This window comes from Sceloporus occidentalis, unplaced genomic scaffold (genome assembly GCF_023333645.1).
Source record: "Sceloporus occidentalis isolate IW3139 unplaced genomic scaffold, rSceOcc1.0.p SCAF_6, whole genome shotgun sequence".
Lineage (NCBI taxonomy): Eukaryota > Metazoa > Chordata > Lepidosauria > Squamata > Phrynosomatidae > Sceloporus > Sceloporus occidentalis.
The window spans coordinates 39,544,815-39,572,612 of record NW_028316986.1 but is presented as its reverse complement, the minus strand read 5'-3'; the positions used below and the strand labels follow the sequence as shown (position 1 = coordinate 39,572,612).

Sequence of the window (27,798 nt, the reverse complement as noted above, 5' to 3'; positions counted from 1 at the left end):
TGCCTAAATATACATAATTTATTAAGCCTAACACATTCCACTTAGGTCTTAAGTGAACCATTTTGCAACATGGTACTGGATAATTCAAAACATTTTTATCTCACTGTGCTTTTTCTAAAGATATACTTGCCTTCAGACTAATAAATTATATTTTTGTGTATGCAGTTAAAGGGCCCCTTATTTGTTTGCATGCGTGTGTCTACTCTCCTTTTCTCCCCACCTATGTACTTGTTCAACAAAGTTTGTACCAGCATAAGTATCCTCAACACTTCTGTTCCCTGGCAAGGCTGTCCTAAGAGCACAATACTATACTGATGTTCAGATTTACTCAGAAGTAATTCTCCTCTGTGTTCAAGGTGACTTGCTTCCTCATATGTTTTTACAACTGCAGCCTAGCAGCTTAAACCAATACAGATCTACTTAGAAATAAGTCTGAGAAATAAAGAGTACAATGGAGTTTACTCCTTCAAGGTAGTCATGGCGCCCTGGGGGCAGAGACGGGGCATGCGTCATGGAGACACTATTCCCCGACTCCACCCGCAAGCCGACCCAAAGTGCTGGTCTGCACAGGGCTCTAGTCCCCTTTTAGAAGTGGCACTAACAGTGTATGACTTTATGTCTCTAACAAGAAGTAAGGACCCCATATTTAGTTAATGGGGATAACTTCCAGGAAAGTACTTATTACATCAACTAAGCATACCTGTTAGGGAGTATGCCCCATTCAACTTCATTAACTACAAAATACAGTGGACCCTTAATATCTGCTAGGGTTCAGTACCGGGACAGCCCCCCCTCCCCATCGATACCAAAATCCACGAATGTTCAGTTTCCATTAAATACAATGGATAGTAAATTGATATAAATCCTTATATAAAATGGCAAAATCAAGTTTTTTTTAAAAAAAAAAATACTCTGCGTGTGTGCGTGTGTATTCAAGCCGTGGATGCTTTTCAAGCTGTGGATGGCTTTGGAGGGCTGACTAATCCTTGGAGGTTTACTTTTCAGTAAACGTATTTAGGCTTGTAATCTTAAAAAATGCAACAATGGCTTTAAAAAATGTACAGTCGGCCCTTCTTATACACGGATTTTTTATACACGGATTTAAGCATACACGGTTTGAAAATGTTCCAAAAAAGTATAAATTTACCTTGATGTTCCATTTTTTATTAGGGACACCATTTTGCTATGTCATTATATTTAATGGGACTTGAGCATACACGGATTTTGTTATACACAGGGGATCTTGGAACCAAACCCCAGCGTATAACAAGGGTCCACTGTATAGCACAGGAATGAGCTAAGCAGAATCATGATATCTCTAAATGTGGCTGTTAATTAAATCCTAACAATCTTCTGGAGTCCACCAGCTGTTCCTCTGAACAGGCACAAGTCTTACCAAGCACATTATCAATCTTATTGTCTACCATTCATCACAGAAAATCAAAGCATTCAGGTTGGCTTCCTTCTGCCAGAGCTATTGGTTGCAGTATTTCTAAAACATTTGGTTTGAACCTATTTTATGCATTTCATTATAGTATCACGTACAGATACAATCCACTGATTTATACAGATTATTTATTTTAAATGTCTACTGACTTTCCAAAACAGATGTACAATATGGCTTCTCACATAAAAACAAGTTAAAATGTAACAATAAAAAGCATTTTGTGAACTGAGGCTAGCAACCTAGCAACATGCACCTGAAATAATGATCACTGGTTTACAAAAACTTCTGCTAGAATCAGTGTGTTGATCTTTAAGATGTCACTGGGACTCTGTTGTTGTTTTTGTATAGTCTAGTAATATCTTGAGAAATCAGTTTTAGATTTTAACTCTAAGAAACCTTTCTGGTAACATTATATACATTTATTTTAGAATAAAAACATTTTTGTCTAGACAAATTAAATTAGAATTAGGAGCAAATGTATGTGTAATCTTGTCAAAGTAAGTGCTAAAGCAAGGGAAGCCTACCTGTCAATTCATAATGCTCTGACATTGGAGCCTTTGATACATTCTAAACTGTGGTAAGGAACTGCATAGGAGGCAAAAGCCATTTCCCCCAGTGGACTGCATCATCATGTTTATTATCCACATTGGAAATGACAGATCACTTCTGCACCATTTTGGTGGATTTGGGGGCATTTCTTCAGGGTTTTCTGGGGGAACCTAATATTTGCAGCTGCTTCGGGGTGTTTTGGTCAGTTTACGGGTGTAATTTCTTTTTTAAAAAGTGGGTTTAGGGATTTGGGAGATTGTGGAGCTATATTTAGGGATTCCTAGGGTCACCCCACTATGGTCACCCCATCCTAAACTAATGGTTTGGGAACCCCTCTCAGCTTCAAGACCAAATGTAATTTCAGAAAAGTTCTCAGAGACCAAATTGCAGTGAGCTGAGGAAACAAAAAGGTCATCATGGGGGGCAACTTGGCGAACTTGGTATGGTTAGCCTGGGGAAGAGAAGGTTAAGAGGGACGTGACAGCTACATTTAAATATTTGAAGGAATATCATGTTCAGTATGGAGCAAAGTTGTTTTCTGTAGCTCCAAGGATAAGGTCACAGAGCAGTGGATTCAAACTACAGGAAAAGGGATTCCTCCAAAACATTAGGAAGAATGAGCTGTTTGATGGTGAAATATGCTGTCTTGAACAGTGGTGGAGTCTCCATCTTTGGAGGCTTTGAAACAGAAGCTGGATGGTTTTATGCTGGGAGTGCTTTGATTGTGTCTTCCTGCATGGCAGGGGGTTGGACTGGATGGCCCTTGTGGTCCTTCCAACTCTATGATTAGGTGATTTTAATGTAAATCCATGACTGCCAGCAACTCATCCCTTTAGGATGAGAAAGATGAGAAACCACTAAAATGATGATGGCATGGGGAAGTAGACATGTCCATCAAGAAATGCTCAAAGAGGCAGATAAGAGCCCCAGTAGGGCCAGATATGGCCCCATAGCCCAAAGTTGTCTATCCCCATTCAAAGCTATGTGAATGGGGGACAAGGAGGGGAAAGAGAGGAAAAGGAATTTGGGAAGCAATTCACATTCCAAACAATGAGAAGGAGCTAGTTCTTCTATCTGCTGGGGGCATGACTGGAGACTGAAGGGACTTTGGATCCCCTGGGTAAAAAGCCTAACCTAGCATGGCCCCAAACTGCCTAACTTCATTTACCTTTCTCCTTTTCTAATATAAGTTTGGTCAGGATGATGCACACCACCCTAAGTCTGTGTTATTTAAAGATAAATCATTTATAGTAATGCATTTCTCTTTCTGAAATCAATGGAACTTTAAAATACAGAAGTTTGGCAGGATTGTACTCTATGATAATTTAATCCTGTACTACAGAACAGATAAATGTTTCCCTCCCTAACATTCTATTATCTTATACACAGGGTCTCCAACTCGGACAGTTCCTGTTTTGTCTACACCAAAATAACTGCCAAACAAAGGTGCTGTTTTGTGAATATGTCTCTCAGCTGGATCACACATACGATAGCTGCAAAAAAAAAAGGGGGGGGGGTCTTCGTTAGTGAAATTGTGACAATAGATTGAGATCCTGAAGCATGTCAAGAAAAAAACTTGTTAAACAGTTAAAATAAATCCTGTCCCCCCCACACCCCTACCCGCATACACACACCAAGAAGGGACCATCATTCAACAACAACAGATCAAATACTTTTTTGTATGTCAGGCTCAATTCCAGGAATCTCTCAATAAAAAGATCAAGCAGCAGGTGATAGGAAACTTATTTGTGGGACTACAACTCCAAGAACTCCCTGAGGATTCTGGGACACCCCCCCCCCCTTTCCCAGAAGTTCAATTTCAGGAAAAAGAGATTCCACTTAACCCTTAGGAAGAAGTTCCTGATAGTAAGAGATGTTTGACAGTAGAGGATGCTGCCTTGGGAGAATGGTGGAGTCTCCTTCTTTGGAGGATTTTAAACAGAGTCTGGATGGCCATCTGTTGGGAGTATTTTGTTTCTTCCTGCATGGCAGGGGATTGGACTGGGTGGCCTTTGTGATCTCTTCCAACTCTAAGGGCCCAAACATACAGGCCAAAATAAAGCTGCTTCAGGTCACTTTGGAGATATGCTGTTTAAATGGCACATACATCTTAAGAGGCCATATGCTGCGCCAATGCTGCGCTCCAGTCCTTAGGACTGTAGTGTGGTTTTTGGCTTGGCTTCCAGATGCTTAGGATGCATGCATCATTTAAATAGCATATCTCCAAAGTGACCCAAAGCAGCTTTATTTTGGCCTGTCTGTTTAGGCCCTAAGATTCAAATATTTTAAAGAAGCTAGTACTATACAGAAGACTGCAATGGTAAACTACTCCTGAAGCCTTTGACTTGGAAAATCTCATGATGAGATGTGTCATACAATGAATAAAATGATTAAAAATAGTAAATTGTTGTTGTTGTGTGCCTTCAATCAATTCCAATTTATGGTAATCCAGAGGTGAACCTATCACATGGTTTTCTTGGCAGGATTTATTCACCTGGTTTTCTTGGCATGATTTATTCACCTTTGTCATCTTCTTCTCCCATCTCCCAGTGGGAGGAAGCTAACTAAGTAGATACTCAGACCCCACTAAAGAGTCTTTGCAAACTGCAGCAACAAAAGCTTTTGCTTTTATATCTGAGCTGAAGGTCTGATCCTAGAGAAGACCCATGAAAATTGGAAACTCAAATAAATAAATAAACAAATAAATAAATAAATAAATAAATAAATAAATCCTTAAGGCCAAGTTCTGGCAACCCTACTGCAGTCCCTGTAGACATTTCAAAAGCAGGGGAAATGATTATCTGAAACTGGATGCTCCAGAGCATCCATAGACCACATTGTTTACCTTACCCTTTGGATGTTAAGCTAGCCACGTCATCATATTTTGAGGAGGCCCAAAGATTGTTGCTTTTGGTGTGTGCCTTTTAAGTCATTTCTGATTTATGGTGACTCTAAGGTGAACTTATCATGGGGTTTTCTTGACCGAATTTGTTCAGAGAGGGCTGTCCTTGCCTTCCTCTGAGAAAGTGTAACTTGCTCAGGTCACCCAGGGGGCTACCATGGCCAAGTGGGGTTTGGAACCCTGTTCTCCCAGTGCCCTAATGCAACACTCACCATGTTGGCTCTGTTGTCCCAAAAATACAGGGTGGTTTTTTAGGCACAGGGAGCCTATTGACCTCAATAAGGTCCAAGTAGCACAGGCTCACTGAATCCAATAGAGGCTAATAAGCTCTTCATGATAGATGTGTTGCTCTAGCAGTGAGGAGAACAAATCATTTCATAAGAAGTTTTGTTGTTTCATACTGTCATATGGTGGCAATAAAACCATGCAAAGTGTTCCATCTTTTGAGAGTTCACTCTCATTTGGTTTTCTTGGATTACTGTAGAACAGGGATGGGCAAAATGAGGCTCACTAACAATGTTTCTGTGGCCTTCAACAGCTTCAGAATGTCTAGACGGACTCTTTTCAGGCCAAAGGCCTTGTAGGCACAGGCCAAAAGACCTATTTCGTCCTGTTTGGACAACGTATGTTCCAAACCTCAGTTCTGATGCAGGCAATCTGTATGGCATGCAGCATGTCCCATACCACACCAGAACCAGGGCAAAACAAGGTTAAAATGTATTTTTAAAACTTACCTGTTGCTTCTGTTACCTGCCCTCTTATCTATGGCTTACCTGTTACCTGCCCTTCCATTTCCAGGGTGAAATGGCTGTCTGCACAGACATCTTGCTGGGCTGCCCAGCACATCCACCACTGTCATGTACTGTGGGACCTTGGTATCCGCAGTGGATCCATCCGCAGTGGACCTCCCTGCGAATACCAAGAATGGCGCTACCATTTGCCCCTCCCCTCTCTCCTTCCAACTGTCATCTTCTGGCCTGGGAGGGAGTGAAAGGACACATCCAATGCTATCGGGCCTGAAGAGGAAGAGCCCTCCCCTCCCTCCTTCCCACTGTTATCTTCTGGCCTGGGAGGGAGTGAAAGGACAGGCCCAACGCCATCGGGCCTGGCCTCGATTAAGAAAAAGAGCCCTCCCTCCAGTCCATCTGCCTTGGTCCAGGCCTCAGAGGGAAAGAAGAGCTGCTGGACCTGATCCCCTCTCCCACAACCACCATTCCCTTCTCCTTTTGTGCTGTGTCTTTTTAGATTGTAAGCCTGAGGGTAGGGAACCGTCTATTATCCTCTCTGCTGTAAGCCGCCCGGATTCCCAGTGACTGGGTGGCATATAAATAAATCCTATTATTATTATTATTATTATTATTATTATTATTATTATTATTATTTGTCCCCAATGGTAGTGTGTACATGCAGTTGGACTGCCATTAGGAACAATGGGTCTTCAGGTAAACTCCCATTGTCCTCAAACAATGGGGGCTTACCTGAAGTCTCACTGTCCCTAATGGCAGCGTAGTTGTGTGCATCTGCTGCTATTGGAGACAACAAGAACTATTCCTAATGATGATGCAACCATGTGCACGCTCCACCATTGGGGACAATGGGGGTTTTCTGTCTGTGGATGATTAAATCAGCGGATGACAAGTCCATGGATAACGAGGACCCAATGTTCAACTCATTCTGAGGTCAGAACAAGGCACCTTGCATGCAGCCATCACTGGGCACCTCCTTCTGACTAGTGGCAGTGGATGGAATGAGCAGCCTAGCAGGTCGCTTAGGTAGACATCTGCCACGGCAATAAACAGAGGGCCAGGTAACCAGAGGGCAGCTGGAGCAGATGTGGGGCATCCCTTGCGAGCATCCTGGCCAGTGCAGACAAAGTCAAAAAGTGTGAATTGCTGCTTCTAGTAGCCACTGCGTCCAACAATTTACTATTTAAATAGATTTCAAGACTTCCCTATATTAGTTACGATTTTTTAAAAAATCCAGTTTTCAAGGACTAGAAGTGGATTTTCATCCACTTTCAGTTTTCTACTTTATTTTTCGGTAGTCCATGTGGCCCCTAGAAGGTCCAAAATTGACCTCCGGAGTTGCCTCTGTTGTCCACCACTGTTATAGAATGTGTATACTAAAGAGAGCTGAAAGAGTTAAAACTCTTTTAAGATCTCTTGCCTACATTTTAATTTATTTTCCATGGCTACTGCAATCTTGTCAAGTAACCGAAGGGCAGGGGTGGGAATCTCTTTGGCTGTTTGGACATCTCAGAGATAGAGTGGTTGGAGAATTATTTTCTTTTGGCCATTTACCCAGTTGAGATTTAGTGTCCTGTCACACTAAACTCTCCCCACGCAGCCATAGAAGGCACTTTGCATTTGCCAGATGAGCCCTTGGGATGATTATGGAGGACCTTCCCTTCCCCAAATTTATGAGGCCCCCCTTGAAAGTTTACACTTAGTTATATTTATAATGGCTTAAGGGCTCAGTAAAATCCTGGGCATTGCCTTTGCTGCATAACGCCTTCAAGGTTTATTACTGTGAATGTAGATGGATGCTATCATAGGACAGGACAGATTACAGGATGGTAACCTGAGAGATCTTTTGTGTTATCATCAGGCCTGTCAGCCAGTCAAAGAATGATTAGTTCTTTGATTAGTTCTGCATTCAAGTGCAGTCAAAGAATGCAGAAGGTCTTCTAATTGGGGTGTGGTGGATTTTTATCACTTAATATTATGATGTTCAATGGCCCCTTTAACAGTTTCAAATTAATGCTCTTAATATGGTTGCTTATTTAATTGCTTTTGTAACATTATATTATCAATTTTTTTAAAAAACTGCAGGTGGTTTTAACACATATTGTGAGCTGACTTGATCCCACAGTGGGGGAAAGGCAGGAATATACATTAAACAAATAAAACGAATAAGTTTAAAACACAAATGATTAAATAACCAATACAATTAGACACTGAAGAGGGAGATAATTTGCAACTGAATAAACAGTTCCTGCTATTCACTAACAAAAACAAATATTGTACTTAATATGTCCTTTTACGTGTCCTACTTAATAATTTGCCAGAAAGCATATCCTGAGTGACCATTTTTCATACCTTGTCTGCAGGATCTGGCATGGTTTGCTGTGTGAATCCTTCTTCTCACAGAAAGAGAGTCCTGGAGATAACTGATTCAGTCAAACATTCTGTAAGTCATCAGGAAGATTCATATTATGAGCTTTACTAGATAAAGAGATGAGTAGAAAGCCTCTCCAAGCAAAACGTACTTCATTAGCCCTGATCCATGGCAGATCCAAATCTCAGTACAGTTGCACTGCTGTTCATTCCAAACCAGAACCTCAAGCTGATCAAACAAGACAGTTGAATGCAAATTGTTTACTGGTATACTAGTGGCATCTCCACCCATGTTAATCAGAATTATAAGGACAATAATCAACCTGGAATCTGCAGCTAATGTTGAGGTGGAATCTCTTTTCCTGCAGTTTGCATCCATTGTTCCGTGTCCTGTTCTCTGCAGCAGGAGCAAACAAGCTTGCTCCCGCCTCAATATTATTATTATTATTATTATTATTATTATTATTATTATTAACCTTTATTTATGAAGCGCTGTAAATTTACACAGCGCTGTACATACAATCTTTTTAATTAGATGGTTCCCTGCCCTCGGGCTTACAATCTAAAAAGACATGACACAAAAGGAGAAGGGTGTGGTGGAGGGAAAGGGGATGAGGTCCAGCAGTTCCTCTCTACCTCCGAGGCCTTCAAGTATTAATATGACATCCCTTCAAGTATTTAAACAGGGCTATCGTATCAACCTTCTCTTCTCCAGACTAAACATCCCCAGCTCCCTAAGGCGTTCCTCATGGGGCATGGTTTTAAGACCCTTCACCATTTTAGTCGCCCTCCTTTGGACACGCTCCAGTTTCTCAATGTCCTTTTTGAATTGTGATGCCCAGAACTGGACACAGTATTCCAGGTGGTACCTGGCCAAAGCAGAATAGAGTAGCACTATTACTTCCCTTGATCTAGACACTATACTTCTATTGATGCAGTCTAAAATCGCATTGGCCTTTTTAGCTGTCGCATCGCACTGTTGACTCATGTTCATCTTGTGGTCTACTTAGACTACTAGATCCCTTTCACACATAGTCTCATTCAGCCAGGTGTCCCCCATCCTATATCTATGCATTTTGTTTTTCCACTCTAAGTGCAGTGCCTTACATTTCTCCGTATTGAATTTCATTTTGTTAGCTGTAGCCCCACTTTCTAGTCTATTCAGGTCATTTTGAATTTTGATCCTCTGGGGTATTAGCTACTCCTAATTTGGTGTCATCTGCAAATTTGATTAAGTATGCCCCCAATTCTGTCATCCAAGTCATTGATAAAGATGTTGAATAGCACTGGGCCCAGGACAGAGCCCTGTTGGACCCTACTGGTCACTTCTCTCCAGGATTAAAAGGAGCCATTGTTGAGCACCCTTTGGGTTCGGCCAGTCAACCAATTACTAATCCATGTAACAGTTACTTTGTCTAGCACACATTTTACACGTTTCTTTGCAAGAATGTCATAGGGAACCTTGTCAAAGGCATTACTTGAAATCAAGATATACTTTATCTATGGCATTACCTTCATCTATCAAGCTGGTAATTTTATCAAAAAAAGAGATCAGTCTGACATGACTTGTTTCTCTGAAATCCACATTGACTTTTTGTGATTATGGAATTGCCTTCTAGATTTTCGCAGACTCTGTTTAATTATCTGCTCCAGAATTTTTCCTGGTATTGATGTCAGACCAACTGGATGATAATTGTTGAGATCCTCTTTTTTCCCTTTTTTGAAGATGGGGACAGTGTCTGCTCTGCTGGGACTTCTCTTGTTCTCCAGGAGTTCTCAAATATTATTTCCAATGGTTCCGATATTACATTTGCCAGTTCTTTTAATACCCTTGGATGTACAGTGGACCCTTGTTATACGCTGGGGTTTGGTTCCAAGATCCCCCGTGTATAACAAAATCCGTGTATGCTCAAGTCCCATTAAATATAATGACATAGCAAAATGGTGTCCCTTATAAAAAATGGAAAACCAAGGTAAATTTATACTTTTTTGGAACATTTTCAAACCGTGTATGCTTGAATCCGTGTATAAAAAATCCGTGTATAAGAAGGGCCGACTGTAGTTCATCTGGTCCTGGAGACTTATATTCATTTAGATTAACAAGGTATTCCTGTACTATCTCCTTACTTTCTCTGTGCTGAAATTCCCCTATTCTGTCCTCTGCTTCATTACCCTCAGGTTGAGCAACCTTTGCCTTTTCTGAGAAGACTAAAGCAAAAAAGGTGTTGAGTAATCAAATACTTTTGGGCTGGCTTTTGCTGGCTTGGCTTGGCCTTCGTACATCTTCCAGCCACTTTGGGGGGGGGGGGGGCTGTCTAAATGCCATGCCCCAAAACAGCAAGAAGCCACTTTATTTGACCCATATATTTTTGGTTTCAATCTGTTATGTGATCTTTCTCTTTTCCTTCCACTTTTCCCAGCATTGTCCTATTTTGTAATGAGTGATGTTGTTTCATGATATGTTCAAAGTACAATAGTCATTTTGGCGTCTAGGAAGAGTTCAGTCTTCATATGCTCTTGTATCTATTTATTTGTGTAGAGGTTTTTTTTGGCAGTCCATGGTATCCAGCATGACATTTTTAATAAGAAGATTTTTCTCTCCGTTCCATACATTGCAGAAAAGCTGGCCGGACTGGCAACTGAATCAATCCTCAACATTGACAATGGGACAGTGGGTGTAACCATATTGTAGGATTAAAACTGTTTGCATTTAGGACAAGCCACACAGCCCACAATTTTCTACCCCATCACCCCTGTTATTGCCTACCAGGATCTATTGTCTGAAGCAATTATTGTCCCTGAATGGAAGCACTGTCTGAATAGATTATTCTGATGCTGTACAATTCCTGCTCTATGAATAATAATTTCATGAGAGCAATGTTGCAACCAAGGAAGATGCAGTCATAGCTTTACTATCAGATTGTATTAGATATCATTTTGGCCACACTCTAACATTCTAATAAAAAATGTAAAGTTTAATCCTCCCGCATCTCTTGGGTGCATTTTTAGACACAACTTTAAGTGCTCTACAGTGCGCCCATGTAATACGTGGGCGTGAACTTACGCAGCTTTCAGCATATGCTGAAAGCTGCACCAGAAGAAGAGTCAGCACACTCCGGAAGGGGTAATGGGGCACACACGTGCGCCACACCATGGGCATGAGTCCCATTCTTTTGAATGGGGCTCAAGCATATGCGGAATTCCCCTTACACGGGGGGGATCCGGAATGGATCCCCCACTTAAAGAAAAGGCCCACTGTAGTTCCATCCTATAGAACCCTGCAATTTGTAATTTTACAAGGTCTTCTCTGCCAAAGAGTGCTTGTGCCTCAAAAACTGACAAATTCCAGGATTCTGTAGGATGGAACCATGGCAGTTAACTACATTAAACTGCATTATTTCTACAGTGTTGATGCACTCTTGGTTTCCCAGCACAATCTTTTCCATGTTGACCCAGAAGTAAATCCAGTTTCCCTTTCTTACACATAAGAAGAGCATTATAATGTAGGAAGGCCAACAATGCAGGCAGTAGTTCCGTTATTTAAAATATTTTCTCAAAAGAGCTCAATAAGAACAAAACAAACTGTAAAATTAATTATCTTAAAACATCAGTTCCAGAAAGATTAAAATATTAAAATGGGACAAGAAGGTCTGAATCATAGTTTAGCTCCAAATGAATCAACTGCTGACACAATTTACAGAGATAAATCTTATTGATTCAATGGGTCTGCTCTTATTGGAAGATCCAATATCTTGAAATTGTTTGAGTATTGTATGAGGACACTGGGAGACCAGGGTCTGAATCACTATTTGGCTAGGGAAAGCCACTGGATGACCATGGGCAGGTTGCACTACTCTCAGCCTCTTAGGAAGGCTATGGCACATCTTTTCAGAACAAAACTGGCCAATATGGTCATCTTAGATCACCATAAATCAGAAATAACTTGAAAGCACACAGCAACACTCTTTTTGGACTAACAATAGGATTTAGCCAGAAAACAACTGCAGTAAATGTTATAGTCAAAAAGCAGAAACCATAAAAACGAGACAAATAAACCAACTACATACTAAATCTTTTCTTAGAATTTGAGGCTTTTGATAACTTCTAAGAGGACATTAATGATGGCGTAAGCCTCAGTTACCAAAGGTTATGAAACAGGCAAAAAAATATGCCCTCTTCCTTATCCCAATGAAACATATTTTGGGGGATAATAGGGCACATATTAACATCTCTAAGGCCTGTTACAGACTGCCTAAATAAAGCTGCTTCGGGTCTCTTTGGAGGTATGCTGTTTAAATGATGCATGCATCCTAAGAATCCGAAAGCTGCACCAAAGCTGCACTCCAGTGCTTAGGAATGGAGTGTGGCTTTGGCGCGACCTCTGGACTCTTAGGACCCATGCATCATTTAAATAGCATACCTCCAAAGAGACCCAAAGCAGCTTTATTTTGGCAGTCTGTAACAGGCCTAAATATGATCTCAGTAGATAAGCAGACTCATTTGGGAGAAGGCAGCACAGGCATCATGCTCCTAAACCATTTAGAACTTTAAAGATCATCACCAGGACTTTGAATTGTGCCAGGGAACAGAATGGATGTCACTACAAATGTTTCAAATAAGCCTTACAATAAAAAAGACATGGGCTCCCTATATGTAACTCCTGCTAATAGTTTGTCCACTAAATTCTAGGTCAAAGGTTGTTTCCAAACACTTCTCAAAAAGCAGTCTGATGTAGAACACATTGCAGTGATCCCAGTATGATGTATCTAGTGCATGTACCTAGATCCATATTCTGGTCAACTAGATGTATACAATACGGAAGCCTTAGACCAGGGTGGAAATCACATGGACCTCTACGTTTTTGACTGCAACTCCCAGCATTCCTCATTGTAGTCCAATGACGTTTGAAAGGCTAGACAATTTCTAATCTTACGTCAGACCAATATTCAGTTACTAATCCCAATTAGAGTAGAACCATTAAAGAAACGGAATTTATAAATTATTGTTGTCTTACCAGGTTCTTACTGTTTTAATGGATCTAGCAACTGCATTTAGGCCTTAGTTTCACAAGAAGTGCCACATTCATCCACCAACACTACTTTGGCTTCTTCCAAAACAACACTATATGTGTTACCTTTTTAGTGTTTCCAGTGGCTCCTTTCTGTCTATGATACCATTATCTGGATCAACTGTTGTCAAAATACACCTGCAATGGCAAACAAGATTTTATAAGAAACATCGTCAAACAGCTTGCTATTCTCCTTGCCAGCCGCAAACTTACCTGCCACACTGCATGATCAATTTCATTTCCACATCACCAATTATAATCTTGTTCCAGGTGTCCTAAGAGAAATTAAGTGACAATTTAGATCAGCTTCCACACAAAACTTATCATGATGATAGCCAAATACAACAGTTCTCCTTTTAAGTACAACTGTTTAAAACTAAAATGGAGACTCTTTTTTCTAATGGAAGAGAGAGGTGTAGCTAAACCACATAATTGAAATAGGAAGAAAACCTAACAGTCTTTACTTCAGTATTCTGTTGGACTGTCCTAAGAAGTTGGGAAAGCTATCACCACTTTGCCCTACATCTGGACTACATGGCAAATGGTAAAGCAGGCTGGGAGATTCTGGCAGTTATAGTACAAAAAGTAACTCTACAGAACTCTCCTGAACTCTGCCTTGGAATTAGTTTCCATAATAGAAAGAGTATCTAGTTATATCAACCATTCTTTAAAAAGAATTGTTGTAGTCAAACTCAATATTACATTATTCAAAGCCGAATTCTCATGACCAATAAAGTCACCAAAATTATGCTATTTGTTTATATTTTTATGTGATATACTGAGTTTGTGATCATGGAGGGCTGACCTGAGGGAATCACATCAAGTGGCAGATCATGGATGAATAACTTTAGAAGGCCTTGAAGCCAAATTCTCACTCCCAGGTGCACAGAACTGGAAAACTGATGAAAATGCCAAAAATCACAAAAGAAAAAACTGGAAGTGGCTGGATATCCATTTCATTTGATTTGGGGATTTTCCAGTATGTGTGTGTGGAGATCCCTTTGTGTTCTCCTTCTGCTTAGTGTAGAGAAGAGTAAAACTTTAAAAAATCCCTCCCTCAACAAAGGAAGGATGGATAAGGGCAGGTAGCTTACTTGTAACTGTAGTTCTTCAAGTAGTCATCTGTGAATTCACACAAATGGGTTTTCCTGCATCTGCACAGAGACATTTGGAACCTTCTAGAATTGCTAGGGAAGACTTTTTTACGGTAGCTCTGCCCACCCTATACCCCTAGCGTTCCTGCTCTTTCCCTTCATTTCCAATTGGACGCAGCACAATGAGGGAACATGTGCAGGACACGACTTGAGGGGACAATGAGCAGGTTTGTGTGAATTCACCGATGACCACTCAAAGAACTAGTTACAGGTAACAACCTGTCTTTCTTCATCGTGGTTTCTGTGAATCACACAAATGGGTTAGACTAGCAAGCTGTAACCACAGGTGGAAGGAGCGGGAACACTAAGGGTATGTATAGGATGGGCAGAGCTACCGTAAAAAAAAACTTTCCTAGTGATTCTAGAAGGTTCCAAATGTCTCTGTGCAGGAAAACCCATTTGTGTGATTCACAGAGACCATGACAAAGAAACAGTTTTCTACGACATTGTGCCCCAACAATGGCTCAGTGAGGCCAAGATCAAATTGTGCCATTTTGCTTATACACCTCCAAGTTGGGTGGGTAGTTGTACTCAAGTAAAACTCAAGTAAAACTCAAAACTCAAGTAAAGAGGTATCTAACAGTTCTTTGTGCATGTATAGGTGCACAACATCATTATTTGTGCTGGTAGGGCATAATTCTGCTCTCTCTCTATGATTACAAATCTGTAATGTTATTCTACAAATATGTCACTGTTTTACTGCAAGCCTCCTTCAGTCTTCCCTTCTCTCTCTCAGAATTAGAGTAAAGTGCTCCATTATCTCTATGTTTTACTATAAGAACAAAAAAATTGTCCCATTCTCCTACTTTGATTTAGAGTTCATTGCACATAAAGGGTAGGCCCATTCCAAGTTTAGGACACATTTCACTTACTTCACCACAAGATGGCAATATTAAACTTGTCAAGTAACCATTTGGGCTGCAGACTCCACATGACCCACGTGACAAATCTCAACGTAATTTCAGATAGCAAAAACAAGAATTTAAATTTATCATGTCCTCAGCAACTGATTTTATACATTCAGGATGTGATGTTTGGAACAGTTGCATACTAATGCTAATCTAAAAAACAGGATCATATTTGTGTAGTCCCCTAATCATCTCGTTGTTGAAATGTTCTATGTTTTTAAAGCTATTAGAAAACATGGTACCAAATATTAAATATTTACATTTTGACAACTTCCTGAAGAACAGGACATACACCATTAAAAAAAAAAGATATGAGGCCCTTTTACACTACATAGTGATAGCACTATGATCCCACTTTACCTGCCATGGCTGAATCCTATGGAGCACCGTTGATTGTAGTATGAGATACAAGAGTTTAGAAAATTCTCAACACCCCATCCTAAACTGCAAATCCCAGGATTCCACAGGATCAAGTCATGACAGTTAAAGCAGAATCATAGCTCTGTAACTGTGTGTGAAACAGCCCCTGGAAAACAACTGGAGGTAGACAAACAAATTGCAAAAGACCTATATTGATTCTGCATTGCTCATGGTTCTTTCATCTGGTGACCCACAAATCTATTAACTACTAATTAGTCACCCTACCTGGCAGGATTAGCCTCATTCTTAAGAGGAAACTCCAGGCCTGTGCATTGTCATCCTAGTTATGGTGAACAACAGGTCCAAAAAAGTATTTTTTTTTCAAGATCTATTATTCTGCATCAGTATTATACAAATTTACAAGTCTGAGGCTGCAGAGTGGGTGAAAGGGGGTAATGCTGTTCTCATAGATTCCAGCATGGTTCTGTTTCACAGATACAACATTAAGTCAGTTTCTTTCTTGCCTGAAGCTGGATATACATGCTTCTAAAATAGTCCTTATTTAGGATAAGGACTCTGGTGTTGTTTGTGTGGCTCACACTCTGCCTCTGTAGCATCCTTAGACTGTCTCACATTCTTTCTCTGGCAGAATCCAATAGCTAGTACATTTCTATACCGCTTATCAGTGCACTTAAGCACTTCCTAAGTGGTTTATAAAGTGTAAGCTAATTGCCCCCAAAAATCTGGGTACTTATTTTAGCAACCTTTGAAGGATGCAAGCCTGAGTTGAGCTTGAGCCCTTTTGCTGGTATTGAACTCGCAAACTTATGGTTTGTGAGTGAGTGGCTGCAGTACAGGCATTTAACCACTATGCCACCAGGGCTCCTATCCAAAGACATAGCCATGTTAGTCTGGAAAGCCAGTATGCAAAGGGATCTTGTATCACCCTCAAGTTGAACTGAAAAAAAGAATCTGAGGAAGTAGATATAAGTAGACAAAAACTCATGCTACCAGCTTTTTTCTTTCAACTAGGTCCAAACACACTGTAGAAATAATCCAGTTTGAAAAAAACTTTAACTGCCCTGGTTCAGTGCTAGGGGAGCCTGGGAATTGTAGTGTGTTGTGGCACCAGAGCTCTCTTGTCAGGGAAGGCTAAATGTCTCACAAAACTACAGAACCCAGAATAGCAATAGCAATAGCAACCACTCCCTAAGTGGTTTACAATTTGTAAACTAATTGCCCCCAGCTCATTTCAGCAACTTACAGAAGGATGCAAGGCTGAGTCAATCCTGAGCCCCTGGCTGGCTGGTACTGAACTCACAACCTTGTGGTTTGTGAGTGAGTGGCTACAATACAGGCATTTAACCACTGCGTCACCAGGGCTCAGAATTCCCTAGCATTGAGCCAGGGTGGTTAAAGCAGTCTCAAAGATGCTACAAGATTCCTTTGCATAAATTCTCTCTCTGTGTAACTTCTCTAGACTGTCCATATATTTAGCCAACCTATCATCCTCCTTATCCACCTGCCTGTCCTCCTGACTGCTGCTCTTGTATACTTTTGTTCCTCTCCCCTTTAATTTGATTTCTCAGTTTAACCCCTTGCTTGCAACCACTATGATCTCTGCTGGAATCTGGTAGTATCTCAATGTGAAACTGCTTTCTCACAATGCAGTGCTCCCTCACAACTCTGGTCCCAGTCTTGGCTAGATTCCCACCTTCTAACTTCCATGTGCTCAGAGGACTATGTTCCAAGACTGTACTAACTTCACTTCTTGTCCAAGGTGATGATGGGACATTAGTCTGCTCCCAGACAAACAATAGAACCAATAAATAAACAGATGAGTTCAGTGATAAAACAAACACAACTGTTGCTACTCTTTTTTGCAACACACTCACCCACATACACCTATACTTTCCAGAAATTAATATTATCTAAAGCTTGGAAGGCTCTTATTGGAGATCACTCATAGCCAGTGGTCATGCTGACTGGAGGACTCAAGATCTGCTGTTGCCATATCAGTGTTATATTAACATTTACACAACTGAGGCAATTTGCCACTGCCCTTTCAACCTAGACTTGGCATATTCTATCATATTGCTCTGGAAAATCCTGATTCATCCTGACCTACCACATTTCAAAAACAACATTTTAATAACTAGAAAAATGCTCTGAGGAATTCTGAGGCCACGTCAGGTGACCTTAAGCTGTAGGAATTCTATAATGGAAGCATTTGCAAAACAATTTCCCTTAAAGAAAATGAAAGGCTGCATTTTCAACAACATAAGGAAGGTGTGTAGAGAACTATGATATCCTTTGCAAAGGCATCCTCACAGTGGAGTTTATCAAACGGGACGAATTTCTCTTAAATTCGAATGAAAAGAAAGTGGGGCCAGAACGCATTCACTTAAAGTCGCTAGTTTAGCACAATTACGTGAAAGTGCATTGTGTGCGAACTCGCTTCCCACTGCCCGAAAATAGCATGCCACTGCCCAAATTTGTGTGTGGCAGTCTATCACACAATAATGTGAAACCACATTTTTGTGTTTGGACTGACTTCCCATTGCCCGAATTTGTGTGTAGTGGGTTATCACGCAATAACATTAAACCCCATAATTGCGTTCAGATTGCCATTGGATTATACTTCCAGTTTCCCTTGTCTGATAAACTCCAGTGAATTAATAAATGTTCCAGCTTTTTCCTCTGCAAAAAGCTTTTTAAAAGCCTCTGCATTTACATGTATTATTTTACCCCAGGGCATACTAGTTGTACCCTAATACAGTTGCCATACACCATCTCATAATCTTAGAACTGGGTTATAATCACTCCCTAGCAGGAGTTCACTGTCTTTTAATGAATCATTTGTTTATACTGCTGTTAGTTATGTAAACATTAACTCTGGTGCAAAAACCAGTGGATAAAATTTAATAAGTATGCAAACTCTCAAGAGAGAGATCTTTTTTAAAATGGTAGTATCATAAAATGTAAAAACTTTTAAAACTCATTCCTTCTAAGGCTGCACTGCAGAAATAAGGCAGTTTGACACTTCTTTAACTGCCATGGCTCAATGCTAAAGAATTCTGGGATTTGTAGTTTTGAGACATTTAGCATTCTGTGTCAGAGAGCTCTGGTGTCACAACAAAGTACAAATCCCAGGATTCCACAGCACTGAGCTATAGCAGTTAAAGTAGTATCAATTATTTCTGAAGTGCAGATGTAGTCTAAGAGTTTGTAAATGTGCTTGCACAAGCCACTCCTACACAAAACATGTCTTTACTTTGTTTCCTCTTTGCAACCATTGTTGGTAATCCCTTTCAATATTGCTCTGTTATTTATTTCTTGTGTCATTTATACCTTTTAGTGACCTCCAGGCATGTACATGGCTCCTCACTTTATCCTAACAAGAACCCTGTATAGATTAGGCTAAGTGTGACTGGCCCAAGGATCACCTAATGAGTTTCATGGCTTGGCGAAGATTTGAACCTTGATCTCCCAAATTCAAGCCTAGATTCTAACCATTAAACCACACTAGCTCCCTTTACTTAAGCAATAGCATCTTGTAAAGAAACAAAAATAAAATGATTGTTATATCATGCGTTACACATATTGTGACATTTGGAAATGTAAAATCCTCTTAATTTGCCATGTCTTAATATAGCTTCCCTGTTATAAGTCAGCTATTTCCCCAATGTTATCCAAAGAGCTAACTTAAAAACAAAAAACCCGCAGTCAAGGTCCAAGCAGAAGTGTTGTCACATTGCACAACTGTGATGAGAGCCCTATTTGATAGTGCTTTTTATTTTATGTACTGCACGAAACAACAAAATGTCATCTACCTCTTCAAAAGCACTACAGCCAGAAACAGTAATGCTTGGTCTAAAATTTCGCAAATCCAGTTTCTTCTCCAATCTGGTATTTAGATCTTCCATTGATGCCTCTGAGATGACTAAGAGTGGGCCAGCGTCACTGTATGGAACCTGGGTTGCAAAGATACAGAAATATTATCAAGCATAACACTAGAAAGCAGTAATGAGCACTTTGTTTATACACCTGGCAAATATCTTTTATTGTGAGAATGCTCCACAGTTGGCTTCTTTAGCAATAAACAGGCATTGCCTTTCTTTATTAGCTTTGCTCAACCTACTACCTCCTAACTCTCAATTGCTTCAAGCACTCAGCACTTAAAAAAAAACAGGCAATATACTGCCATATGTAAACAATTATGGTGGTACATGCTCTGGTAACCTCTCGTCTTGATTTCTGCAATGCGCTCTACATGGAGCTACCCTTGTACCAAGTTCAGAAGCTTCAACTAGTGCAAAACATGGCAGCAGATTGGTCATCGGTTCTTCAAGGTTTGACCATGGAGTTTATCAAACGGGAGGAATTTCTCTTAAATTCGAATGAAAAGAAAGTGGGGCCAGAATGCATTCACTTAAAGTAACTAGTTTCATGCAATTATGTGAATACGCATTGCATTCGAACTGGCTCCCCATTGCCCGAAAATAGCATGCGATTGCCCAAATTTGTGTGTGGCATTCTATCATGCAATAACGTGAAGCCACATGATTGCATTCAGACTGACTTCCCACTGCCCAAATTTGTGTGTAGTGGGTTATCACGCAATAATGTTAAGCCCCATGATTGTGTTCAGATTGCCATCGGATTATACTTCCAATTCCCCTTGTCTGATAAACTCCCATATAACATCAATCTTAAAAGATCTTCATTGGCTCCCAATCTGCTTCCAGGCGCAATACAAGGTGTTGGTTATTACCTTTAAAGCCCTACATGGTTTGGGTCCGAGTTACTTACGGAAACGCTTCTCCCTATACAAAATGTTAAAAAAAAGTATAAATTTCAAATATCAAACTTTGATTTTCCATTTTTTATAAGGGATACCATTTTGCTATGTCACTGTATTTAATGGGATTTGAGCATACACATATTTTGTTATCCACGAAGGATCTTGGAACCAAACCCCAGCGTATATTATCTACCGTCTATTATCCCCTCTGTTGGAAGCCACCCGGATTCCCAGTGATTGGGCGGCATATAAATCCATTATTATTATTATTATTATTATTATTATTATTACAAGGGTCTACTGTAGTTTTTTCAGGAATAAACTACTCTAGAACATGGCCACATAACCTGAAAAACCCACAAAAAACTATGGATACCAGCCATGAAAGCCTTCGACTTCACAGTGGTCTGTTTCTTTAATTTCAATGTGCCAGTGAGGCAAATTGTTTCAACAGAGACATCTTCAATGTCTTTTTGTTCTGAGTGGATGGGCTTCCAAGGATCTGGGGGGGGGGGGGGGCAATTTTGTTGCCAAATAACCTGCTGTGGGCAATGTCCTCTCCCAAAATGCAATTTCCACCCACTACTACATTTTTAAAAGCAAGAACAAAAAATTTAAAAATACTACCCCTTGTGCACCTACACACTGAAGCAAAACTGTCCTGCAAAGCAGAATCACTTTCAGATATTTTTTTTTCAACATAGATGGACAGGGGTCCAGAGGTATATCCACACTACATAATTAAAACACTTTGATGCCACTTTAGCTGCCATGACCCAATCATTTGGAATTCTGAGATTTCTAGTTTGGTGAGGCACTTAGAATTTTTTGCTGTAAGTCAGGGTTGTGCAATGGAGCTCCACAGAATGGAGCCATGACAATTAAAATGGTATCAAAATGCTATATTTGCACAGTGTAGATGCAATCCAAGAGGGGCCTAAAATTGTAAAAATGGGCTGGGAAGGGCCCTGCCTATTTTACACCACTATTTTAGATGTCAATTACAGGTAGCTGAACTGCTCGTGACAAGGCTTTATTAGCACTTTCATCAGCTGCATCCTGATGGAATCTCCCTGCAAAGGCTGATTTAGTGCTGATAACCTAGAAGTGACAGAGGGAAAGATGCTTCAAGAAAAAGGTATCTAATTATAGTGGGAATTTCTCAAGACAGGCTTTCATAGTGAAATCTGCAAAAATATGAGAAATGGGTTGAGATTTGGGTGCTGTTCTCTATTCCAAATCATGTAATCAATGGTAAGATGTCATGATGGCTACATGCTATTTCCAGGATCAGAGGCAGTGTGTCTTTGACCATCAGTTAATGGGAAACATGAGTAGGAACTATTGCCCTCCTGTCTTTCTTGTTAGCTACTCAAAGGAATTTGGTTAATATTGTAGGAAGCAGAAAAACAGAGTAAATATATTTTTCATTTGATCCAGCAAAGTTCTTCTGATGCTCTTCTCTTGTTTATACACCGTATAAATATAATATATATAAATATATTATAAATAAATATATATACATATATTATATTTTGATCTAATTTGGAAAAGCGGTATATAAATAAACATTATTATTATTATTATTATTATTGTTGTTGTTGTTGTTGTTGTTTAAACAGGCTACAACTGTAGATATAAAACTACTCCTTTTAAAAGTTTTTTTAAAAAAAACAACCTAAGACAGTAAAAGACAAACCATCACTTTTTTAAAAAAAAGTTGTCAAACCTCATCAATAGGCCGAAAAGGTGTCTTAATCAGTTCACATTTTCTGGGTGCCATTTGGGTCTCAAAATGCACCAGTCGATACGATTCTGAATTCAGGAAAGTGGTAATCCAATGAGCTACTTCATCACCACAGTCCCGTCCTTCAATATCAAGCCCAAAAACCCTGTTGAAGATTATAAAAGAGTTCAAGGAGTTACATGTTGAAGAGTCCTCTATTTTGATCTTAGGTTATCAGGATAAAAATGTCCAGAATAAAATCCTGGCCATTTGCAGCAATGTGAAAAAAAGTGAAGATAACATGTACTGTATTCATACAAAGAGGTCCTGTGGCAGTTTTCAGACTAGCTGAGAGAAAGAGGTTTGTAATACAAGCTTTCATAGACTGGAGCTGCATTTACACTGCAGAATTAATGCAGTTTGACACCACTTTAACTGCCATGGCTCAAGGTTGTGGAATTCTGCAATTTGTAGTTTTGTAAGATATCTAGCCTTCTCTGGTGCCACAACAAATCCCTGGATCATATAGGATGGAGCCATCAGAGTTAAAGCGGTCTCACACTGCATTAATTCTGCAGTGTGGCAGCAACCTAGGTCTATTTCATCAGATATGTCTGATGAAATAGACCTAGGGTTCATTTACACTGTAGAAATAATGCAGTTTGATACCATTTTAACTGTCATGGCTCCATCCTAGAATCTTGGGACTGTAGTTTTGTGAGGCATCAGCATTCTTTGGCTGAGAAGGCTAAACATGTTGTAAAACGACAAATCACAGGATTCCACAGGATGAAGCTACAGCACTTCAAGTGGTGACAAACTGCATTACTTCTACAGTGTAGATACACCCCTAGCTTATGAAAGCTTCTGCTACAAACCTCTTTCTCCTCATTAGTCTCAAAGGTGCTACAAGATTTCTGTGCATACTGATACAGACAAATACCACTACTGTATGTTTTTGAATATATGTACCTGTGCTTGGTATCAAGATAACATCAGATTATTAAGCAACTTCATTATTATCCATCTTTACAAACAATAATGAACATTTGTATCATAAATGTTTAACATCTGTTTTATTATCACTGGCAAAAACAATTACAGTATAGCTAAGAGATGGAAACATGCTGAAGAAGTGCATCTGCTTACATGGTGGAGGAGGCTGTGGGATCTGGCATTAAAGGAAAATTAGCAGCATAGAGTTCTTGGAGGGAAAACTAGGACAAACCACTCCATGGATCACTACTTTGAGAAACACTGGTATAACTGGCATGGCCATTTGAGGTTGTTAGGGAAAAGGCCTTAAAACAGTTGATAGAGTAAAATATTTTGTCTTGAAATATTTTGGGTCCTAGAGACATATGACCATGAACATTTGGGGGCGTTTGACTGCAAACAACAAAGTTCTAGTGTCCAAGAGGTAATTCACCATATTTGTCATCAAAAAAGGGCAAGGGGGGAGTTTAGACAAAGTAGCATAGGAAAATAGTATTTTGCTTAATATAGAAAGAAAAAGAAAGAAACCTGCAATTCTTCACTGGATTTTTCCCAGAGGTTTTGACAGGGATGGCCAGTTCTTTCATTTCTGGAGCATTCAGGATTAAGTGGCCATTTTGAGAATTTACAGAAATCAAAACCAGTCGAGGTTCCTGTCGAGCTGTGACCATGTGTCCATCTTCCTTAATCACCAACCAAAACCTATAGTTCAACACAGGGAAGCATGTTAATCCCTTAGACTTCAATACCTCACAGATCATGAGAAAAATATTTTCAACACTGCCAAAGCAAGTATTTTAAGCTGAAACCCTGTGGTCCCAAGAATGCAGGCTTAGCGTGGTAGGATTAATGAGATATTCTCCTCAAAGGTTTTACCAGATTTCACTCTGACCTTGCACAGGGACATCTGACTTACATCTTTTCTCCCAACCCTGCCAACCACCACTGGAAATTTACCAGTATTTTAAAATAGAGTCTATTATATGACTTGTGGACTATTTTGCAATGGAAAGGTGTGATATAAATCTTTAAAATAAAGAAATTACACCATGTTGTAGCAATGAGATATCTCCTGCAATTGTCACAACTGAAAAAGCAATTTCTTATGAAATGGAAGACTGATACATTTTCAGAAATCAGAATTTAGATTACAAAATACAACCTAAAAAGTAATTTAAATTTAAAAGTTTTGATAAGGAGTGTTCTTCCCTCAAAATTGTTTCAGTACTACTTAAGTCACAGGTTATAATTTTATGAAATTCAATCATGCTGTCTATTTTTTATTATTATTAAATGAATTTTATCCATAGTGCTAAGGTTACCATGGACAGCCAAGAAATCAAACAAATGGGCCCTAGAGGAGATAAAACCAGAAATTTCTCTGGAAGTCAGGATGACAAATACTAAGGCTGTCAAACTTTGGCCACATCATGAGGAGGCGTGACTCACTGGAAAAAAACAACAATGCTAGGAAAGGTAGAGGGAAGCAGAAAGAGAGGAAGGTCACATGCTAGCTGGATAGACTCTATTAAAGAGGTCATGGGTATGGATTTGCAGGACGTGAGCAGAGCATTGGAGCATAGGGAGTCTTGGAGATGTCTCATCTACAGGGTCATCATGGGTGGAAATTGACTCGAGAGTGGATAACAACAACAACAATCTATAGTGATGTAAGAAAGTACAGTGCGCCCGTGTCATACGTGGGCGCACGATACGTGGCTTTCAGCATATGCTGAAAGCTGCACAGGAGTGTGCGGGGCGCAAGGGCAGCGTGTCCCATTTGGATGAATGGGGTGTGTTCCCATGGCGCATGAGCACCGCCACACTACCACATGCACAAGCCCCATTCACTTGAATGGGGCTTGAGCCTGTGTGGTATTTGACTTATACAGGGGGGGGGGGGGGCGGAACGGAGTCCAGGGCTTTCCCCAAACTACACATCTGCACAGTCAATTTGCTCTCATTGCTAGGATCATTTTTGGAGTAAATTTCTGTCTTATTTTGAGGTATAGGGCACTATTTTATTTGAACTGGATAAATATCATGTTGTTAAATATAGAAATTTTATTTTGTTCTGTTTGGGATGGAACCATATTTTTCAGACATGCGCAGTAGCCGGATAATGGTGCATGCACAAAACATCCAATCATGATATACTAATGATACAAGAATGGATGTGTGCAGAACACAATTACATTTCTCTTTCGTTTTCCTATCATTATTATTGCTATACTAACGACAGAGCAACGCGGTGGGCTTTTGAATGCGGAATGTGACTATGTTTTTGTTCTGTTTTTATTTCGTTGTTATAGCACAATTGCACGACTATGGGGAACTATAGATTGCTACAGTGCTATGCTTGCTTCCATTATTTTCCAATGGTGCAACTGTTGTGGAATTGGCCCTAGTGCGATAATCTCCAAAATGTTTTGTGCAGTCTCTGTCTAAAGCTACTGATAGTTCTAGCCATGGCCATGCCGCCCCATGAAACACAGCCTCAGGTGCCAAAGAGCAAAGGGCAAGGAGCAACCCAGAGTCCACAGAAGCCCCGATAAGCCTGCCAGTGATGCTTCTGTGTGCATTTTTGCTGTCCTTCTACTCAGTGTCACATTCAGAGGCCCCAACTAAACACAATAATGCACTAATTTATATGTATGTGAGTGTCTTTAGCTTTTGTTTTGTAATGTACTCCATTTACTTTTCCCTGTCCTTTTTCAGGACATGTCCTCCATTTCAACCTTCCTCTGTCCAGGAGGAATTCCAACATGTCCTCCCTCCCTTTTGAGCATGGCTAAGGAGCATGGATTTATATTCATAGGAGTGTTTCAAGCTTGTATTTTGCAGTGTCCTCCATTTTTCTTGAATGTCCTAGCTTTTGTGGTGCCTTCTCCTCCTTTGCAGGGAGGACACCTGGTCACCATGGCCCCAAAATGAGACCCATCCATCAGACTTCAGGGACAGGGTGACCAGACCTCCTCCTTTTCCAGGACATGTCCTCCATTTCATGTCCAGGAGGAATTCCAGCATGTCCTCCATTCTGAGCATAACTTAAGAAGCGTGGGTTTAAACTGGAGGGATAACCCGGTTTGGCACCGCTTTAACTCTCTGTCTCACTCTTTGCTATGGAATTCCCAGAATTCCATAGCCCTGAGCCAGACATGTTAAAGAGGTGCCAAACCGGGTTATTCCCCCAGTGTGGATGCATCCCTTCTTTCCCATACCTGTCCCGCAAGTCCCCCTTTCGGAGACCCAGCGGGGTGACCTCGGCTTCGTCCAAGCGCAGCCCCCGGCAGGACTTCACCGGGTAGATGACGATGTCGGAGACCACCCCGACGCGCTGCATCTCCCTCCTCCGCCTCCGCAGGGCCCTTCTCCTCCAGCGCCAGGCCGCCAAGGCCCCCAGAGACAAAATGGCGGCGGAGGCCCCGATGAGGGCCAAGCGAGAAGAAGGGGGCAACGACCACGGCCCCCTCAGAAACCCGGCCATGGCGCCAGAGAGAGAGAGAGAGAGAGGCCAGGAGGAGGAGAAGGAGGCAGGCCTTCTTTCCCTCTGTCTGGGCTGCCTTCCCCGGAGCCTTGTGGGAGCCACAGCCTTATTCTGGCAGGCTGACAAGTTTGAACTTAAGGCACCGGCACAAAATGTCTAATGAACAAATGGTATGCCCGCATTGATAGCCTTGGCTGAAGAGCGGGTATAATAAGTAAATAAGTGTTAAAATGAAGGCCCTTCAGGGAAATAAAATGAGGGACCTGACCAACCAGACTGTCAAAAAGCTCAAAGCCAACTCCGATACTGGGTCCTGATTTCGGCATTAAAGAGAGATTAATGCGCGTTTAAAGCGTCCTGTGAATGAAGCAGAAAATGGTACGAATGATCATAAAGCAATGTCAGAAACACATCATCACTGAAATCCCGAAAGTGCCCAAAACCACCACCGAGTTTATCACACTGGGGGCTGGTTTCGGCATTAAAGAGACATTAAAGTGTGTTTAAAGCGTCGCGCAAATGAAGCGGAAATGGCAAACAGTTGCACAAATGATCATCGCACGCTATCTTGCAAATAAAGCGATGTCGGAAACACTTTGTCGCTCAAATCCTGAAAGTGAAAAGATGCACGTTGACGCTTCTTTGTGACCGCTTTAATGGCAGGTTTTGTGCGACGTCATGTGGATTATTAAGCGATTTTTGTCCAAGATATTTACAGGATAAACTCCCAATCTCCTTCATGTGATAAATGTAGAAATATATATTCATGCACCTTAGTCCTGCTCAAAAGGGAGGGCTTTTTACAAACAAACATGAAAGCTAAAAACAACATGCTCAAAAGGGAGGACATTTTATATGTCAAAAAAACACGAAGGACATTACAAAATGAAAGCTAAAAACAACACTCATATTAATATAAATCCATGCTCCTTAGACCTGCTCAAAGCGAAGGACATGTTGGAGCTCCTCCTGAACAGAAGAAAGCTGAAATGGAGGACGGGTCCTGGAAAAGAAAATGCTGGATATTGCAAAACAAAAGCGCAAAGCACGCATAGAAATGTAAATTTATTCTTAGTCATGCTCAGAATGGCAGACATGTTGGAACTCCTCCTGGACAGAAGAAGGGTGTAATGAAGGACACTTCCTAGGAAAGGACATGGAGAAGAAAATGGAGGACATTACAAAACAAAAGCGAAAAACACTCCTAGAAATGTAAATTCAGTGTTCTTAGTCATGCTCAAAATAGAGGACATGTTGGAATTCCTCCTGCACTGAAGGCTG

The 27,798-nt window shown here is 40.6% G+C and overlaps 1 protein-coding gene across 2 annotated transcripts; it reads right to left on the bottom strand.

Moving 5' to 3' along the window:
• Window positions 1–26,746, bottom strand: LOC149310638 (mitochondrial amidoxime reducing component 2-like). Of its 2 annotated transcripts, XR_016281692.1 has the most exons (8): window positions 26,252–26,746; window positions 23,559–23,732; window positions 22,038–22,200; window positions 19,338–19,478; window positions 13,296–13,357; window positions 13,149–13,220; window positions 7,997–8,085; window positions 3,409–3,489 (listed from the first exon to the last, which is right to left on the bottom strand). XR_016281692.1 is itself a non-coding variant. In XM_089529369.1 (7 exons), exons 1-7 carry the CDS (start codon window positions 26,515–26,517, stop codon window positions 3,360–3,362), a joined length of 1,008 nt encoding a protein of 335 aa, XP_089385495.1. In that variant the 5' UTR covers window positions 26,518–26,734; the 3' UTR covers window positions 1–3,359. The 2 variants fall into 2 exon arrangements, 1 of the variants encoding a protein (XP_089385495.1); XM_089529369.1 differs by lacking the exon at window positions 7,997–8,085 and having other exon boundaries at window positions 1–3,489; window positions 26,252–26,734.
• Between the last annotated feature and the right edge of the window lie 1,052 nt (window positions 26,747–27,798).